Source organism: Amblyraja radiata, chromosome 7, assembly GCF_010909765.2.
Source record: "Amblyraja radiata isolate CabotCenter1 chromosome 7, sAmbRad1.1.pri, whole genome shotgun sequence".
In the NCBI taxonomy this organism is placed as follows: domain Eukaryota; kingdom Metazoa; phylum Chordata; class Chondrichthyes; order Rajiformes; family Rajidae; genus Amblyraja; species Amblyraja radiata.
In genome coordinates, this window is record NC_045962.1 from 35334543 (window position 1) to 35340542 (window position 6000).

Genomic DNA, 6000 nt, shown 5'->3' on the forward strand with positions numbered 1-6000 from the left:
TATGGATGAATTTATGCAACAAAACAAACTTGGTTGGAAGCATTGTGCTGGAATAAACACAGACGGAGCGAAGGCCATGGTCGGATCGAGAAAAGGGCTTGTTTCAAGGATTAAAACTATTGCACCAGATGCAAAATCGACACATTTTTGCACAGAGAGGCTTGCAGACCCCCAAAAAGTTCTAGACAAAACAATGAAAATCATAAATTATATTAAAGGACGTTCATTAAATGCCTGACTTTTTTCACAACTGTGCGAAGAAATGGGGAGTAAACATACCCAACTTCTGTTCCATACCGAGGTTTGTTGGCTTTCTCATGGAAAAGTGTTCTCGTTTATTTGAAATGAACTACTGGTTTTTCTTAATGAAAGCTTTGAATGCAGGAAAAATGTTCCCAATGTTGGGCGAGTCCAGAACCAGGGGCCACAGTCTTAGAATAAAGGGGAGGCCATTTAAGACTGAGGTGAGAAAAAACTTTTTCACCCAGAGAGTCGTGAATTTGTGGAATTCCCTGCCACAGAGGGCAGTGGAGGCCAAATCACTGGATGGATTTAAGAGAGAGTTAGATAGAGCTCTAGGGGATAGTGGAATCAAGGGATATGGGGAGAAGGCAGGCACGGGTTATTGATTGGGGACGATCAGCCATGATCACAATGAATGGCGGTGCTGGCTCGAAGGGCCGAATGGCCTCCTCCTGCACCTATGTTCTATGTTTCTATGTTTCTAATTGTAACAATGTTTACAAGACTGGAGATGGCTCTGTCAATTAGCGTATCTGATAGACATATTTTATGTTTTAAATAATCTTTAATTTGTCCTTACAAGGCAAATACATTTCTACATTTCACATTCAAGATAAGGTGAGCACCCCAGTGGCTAAATTGAAATTGTGGCAAAAGTGAGTTGTTAATGGAGAAGTGGACTCTTTTCCATCTCTTCATGAATTACAGACAAGTTCAAGCGAACAAATTGAAGACGGAACGATGATTATTATATACAGCATTTACAGTTTACAGATGAATCTAGAAAAGTATTTCCCTAAATTGGACATAGATATTGAGTGGATAAGATACCCATTCAACACCAATCAATCAGTGCCAAAAGGTCTGTCACAAACAGAAGAACAACTGTTGGAACTAGCTTCTGATGGATTCTTAAAAAACAAATATAAAGAGAACACATTATCTTCTTTTTGGTTACAAACACAAAATGAATTTCCAGAATTGATAGATAAAGCCCAAAAGTTCATTTTTCCATTTCCAAGCTCATACCTGTGTGGTTGGATTTTCAGCCCTTGTGGACATTAAGACGAAGAAGAGGAACGGCATATTAGATGTCGAACCACAACTGAGGTTGAAATTAACTACAGAGCCAAATTTAGCCAAAATATTTTCCCAACATAAGCAATTTCATCCTTCACATTGATGATCAATTATTTAAATTAAATAAATATTTAATGGATACTTTATTAATTGTATTCTAGTAATTATACATTATATTATAGACAACTTTTGTTTATATGCACACCTTAATCCAAAATAAAAATGTATGCAATTTGTATCAACTTTTACAATGAAATACGATTGTTTTTAACGGGGGGTACAAGTGCTTACGAAAATTTACGAAGGGGTACATGGATATCAAAACTGGGAATCACTGAGCTAGAATACCATCCGATTCATCTCTACCCCATGATAGACACAAAATGCTGGAATAACTCAGCAGGTCAGGCAGCATCTCCAGAGAAAAAGACAGGTGACGTTTCGGGTGGGAACCCTTTTTCTGTCTGAAGCATAGTTCTGACCCGAAACGTCAGCTATTCTTTTTCTCCAGAGATGCTGCCTGACCCGCTGAGTCAATGTTCATACCGCTGGGGTGTAAACTGTCCAAGCAAAATATGAGGTGCAGTTCCTCCAATTTGCGCTGGGCCTCACTCTGACAATGGAGGAGGCCTAGAACAGAAAGGTCATTGTGGGAGTTAAAGTGTTAAGCAACCGGGAGACCAGGTAGGTTTAGACGGACTGAGCATGGTGTTCAGCGAGTGCAGGATGGAAATTAGTAATGGTTAATTTGTAGTGAAGAACTGCAGGTGCTGGTTTCCACACAAAAAAGACACAAAGTGCAGGAGTAACTCAGCGGATCAGGCAGCAACTGTGGAGGGAGTGGATAGGTGATGTTTCAGGTCAGGACCCAATCAGTTGACGTGAAACATCATTTGTCCATTCCCTCCACAGATGCTGCCAGATCTGCTGAGTTCCTCCAGCACTTCGTGGTTAGCTACAGAATACTCCCAGTGTGACTAGACTCCCAGTGCGTTAAGCCCCAGCCCCATGCCCACTGTCCCTCCCGCCCCTCCCCCTACCTCCCCCCCCCCCCTTGCCCCTCCACCACTACACTGCCCCGTCTAACCCACCACCCCCCTCCCTCTCCAACCACCACTGTACACCCCTCCCCTTCCATTCCGGCCCTCCTCTCCGTCGCCATATGCCCCTCCATGCGACCCCCCCACTCCCCGCTACACTCCCCCATCCCTCCCCCTCATCTCCACCCCTCCATCCCGTCCCACCCCCATCCTAACTTACCCCTCCATGCAACCCCCTCCACCCCTGCTACAACACCCCATCCCTTCCTCCCCGAGACCACCTGCCCATCCAGGTGACCCCCTCCATTCCCGCTACTCCCCCCCTCCCTCCTGTTCTTCCCCTCCCCCCTGTCTCCACTCCTCCCCCCTCCTCCACCGCCCCCACATGCCCCTCCATGTCACCCTCAAACTTCATGCTTCCCTCCCAACCCCCTCAGTCTCCCCCCCCCCCCAGGTGGAGCCCAGCGTGCAATGCCACAATCCCCCACACCCAAACCGACTGCCGGCCACTTACGGTCCACGATGTCAGTGATGTAGCCGTTGAGCGTGCGGGTGAGGTGATCGGCTCCGCTGCCTTTCTTACTGTTCTTGGTGTAGGTCTCCGTCAGGCTGGTAAACCCTGCGGTGAGCATGGCATATGGGTTGCGGGCACCCAGCTGCCCCATCCCTTACAATCCCCAGTCCCTCAACCCCCCCACCCCATCCCTCCACACCCTCCTGTCTCACCCCTACACCCTCCTCTTTCCAACCACACCCCACCACCTCCCGCCCTCCACCCCACCCTGCCTCCACCCTAACACTCCCCATCCCACCACCCGCACACTCCCCACTGCCACCCCCCTCCCTGTCTGAACCTCTCCACTCCCTGCCCCTACATTCATACTCCCCGTCCCTCTACCCCTGTCCCTCCACCCCAACATTCCAGCCCGCCACTCCCCACCCCTTCATTCCCCAGCCCTCCAATCCCTCCCCCTCCACTCCCCGCCCCTCCAGCCCCTCCGACTCCACTCCCTGCCCCTCCACCCCCCTTCCCTCCACTCCCCGCCTCTCCACTTCCCTCCCCTCCACTCCCTCCCTGCCCCTCACCTTATAGCTATGCCCACTAGTCTTTGACATCTCCACCCTGAGGGGAGAAATGTTCTGACAGTCTACCCTCTCTGTGCCTCTGCTAGTGGCCTCAGTCGGGTACCTGAGATGTCAGCAAAGAGAAGGACTCCATGGAAATGCTCGACGTCGGGGATGGGTCTGTCCACCCCCTCATACACCACCAAGTCCGGCACGTTAGCGGCCAGCTTGCAGATCTTGTAGGTGCCTGCGAAGAAGGACCTCTGTTTGATCTTCATCCGGGCGAGAGGGCGGACGAAGCTGACTGCATGCTTGTTGGCGACGTAATCCATGTCCCTCCAGTGCCCCACCAGAGTTCCTCCCTCCTACCTCTGCTCCTCCTCCTCCTCCTCCTCCTCCCCTCCGACTGCTCGTCGCCCCCGGTTACCTCCCCCCGGCGACCACCCCATTGTGAGGTCACGAGGAGACAATGGGGGTGAGGGGTCATAGTTCCTCCCCAGAACAATGATCCCTCTTTCACTGATGGACTGTGGACAGGGAAGGTGTAGAGGGGGACATGTGCCAATCACGGGCAGAGTAGCTGCCTCGCTGCGCCAGGCACCCAGGTTCGATCCTGATGACGGGTGCTGTCTGTATGGAGTTTGTACCTTCTCCCTCTGACCGCGTGAGGTTTTTTTGGGTGCTCCAGTTTCCTCCCGCATTCCAGGCAGAGAAACATAGAAAATAGGTAGGCCATTCGGCCCTTCGAGCCAGCACCGCCATTCAATATGATCATGGCTGATCATCCAAAATCAGTACCCCCATTCCTGCTTTCTCCCCATATCCCTTGATACTGTTAGCCCAAAGAGCTATATCTAACTCTCTCAATCATACAGGTTTGTAGGTTGATTGGCTTCGGTAAAACAAAATTGTAAATAGCCCCTAGTGTGTAGGTGTATGGGGGTCACAGGTCAGCATGGAATTGAAGGCCTGTTTCCGTGCCATATCTCTAAAGTTTAAAGTCTAACGTAAAGGTAGGTCAAGCTTAGATGGGGCATTTTGGTCGGCATGGTCGAGTTGGGCCAAAGGGCCTGTTTCCGTGCTGCATGTATGGTGTATGTACTGAATCACAATCAGGGACACAATAAGTAGATAGACACAAAGTGCTGGAGTAACTCAGCGAGTCAGGCAGCATCTCTGGAGAAAAAGGATGGGTGACATTTCAGTTTGGGCGCATCTTCATGCACAGTACTTCACTAGCCAATTTACTCCCTTAATGATTTATAAGTTAATTGGCCTCTGTAAATTGCCCCTAGTATGCAGGGAGTGGATGAGAAAGTGGGATAACATTGAACGAATGTGAACGGGTGATTGATGGTCTGCGCCAGACTCAGTGGGCCGAAGGGCCTATTTTTGTGATGTATCTCTAAAACAAAAGTAAAGTTTAAAGCGGGATAATCCATGTTGATAGGAATATTAAAGAAACAAAATAGGTTTTTTGTTAAGACCATAAAAAATGTCAGAACTCTGTCCTCATAAGAGGAACAAAAGGTTAGAGCGCAGTAGTTAGGTAGGCAAATGGAATATAGGTCCACCACTGATTTTCCAGCACCCTTGAGGAGAGGAGTCCAACGGTACAGGAACGTTCCACCTAGGCCGCTAGGGGGGCGAGATACCGGCCTGCAAAGTCGGCCTCGGAAGTTGGCTACGGCAAATTCAGCCGGGAGGTCCCGATGAGGCCTCACCCGGCCGAGGCACCACATATTCCAGTTGACGGAAAATTGTTGGTGGACCTGTAATTGACAGCGTAAGGAACTGCGGATGCTGGAATGCTAAACACAAATTGCTGGAGGAACTCAGCGGGTCAGGCATCATCTGTGGAGGGAACGGGCAGACAGTGTTTCGGGGCCTTCTTCAGACTGAGTAGGGGGGGGTAAAGCTGGAAAAGAGAGGTGGGGGCGGGACAAAGCCTGGTAATTGATAGGTGGATACAGGTGGGGATGGGGGGGGGGGGGGGTTAATAGTAAGATTAAACGAGAACTTACCAGTTTGAAGTTTGATCTGTATTTTACGAGGAGTTACGATGAGGGATTACGTGAAGAGCCCGCTCAGCACGCATGCGCGGCATACTTCAAAGCAGCGGTGTGGAATCACAGATAGACACAGTTATTGAAGTAAACATAGTAAAGACAAGGAGACATCAGTTTATCAGTTTGATCCATATTATTGAGGGTGGGAGCGGAGGGCACGTAATCCCTCATCGTAAATCCTCGTAAAATACAGATCAAACTTCAAACTGGTAAGTTCTCGTTTAATCTTACTATTTTACTTCGGAGTCACGTGAGTGATTCCATGAAGACTTCAAAGCTCTGTGATTTCAAACCGTGTAACAGTTATTACTTCACGCACTGCCGAAGTCCTTGAGGGAGGAAGTGTGTTATCGTAATCAACCAATGAATCTGTTTGTAGAAAAACACAATGGTATTTTTTAACAATAACAACCAAGAAATTAAATTGCTCCCCTGGGCTTAAATTAAATATTTGCAGTCTGTAAAATCTTTCCTGCAAATAAAACAGGTTTTGCCAACGGCTT

At 48.7% G+C, this 6000-nt stretch overlaps 1 protein-coding gene across 1 annotated transcript in view; it reads right to left on the minus strand.

The window, feature by feature from the left end:
- The window catches only part of adcy10 (adenylate cyclase 10), a 78535-nt gene extending 74775 nt beyond the window's left edge, over window positions 1-3760 (minus strand). The window contains exons 1-2 of the mRNA XM_033023491.1: window positions 3553-3760; window positions 2878-2982 (exon numbers count right to left, since the gene is read on the minus strand). Coding sequence (XP_032879382.1) covers window positions 2878-2982; window positions 3553-3760 — 313 coding nt within the window. The remainder of the gene's footprint in view (window positions 1-2877; window positions 2983-3552) is intronic.
- Between the last annotated feature and the right edge of the window lie 2240 nt (window positions 3761-6000).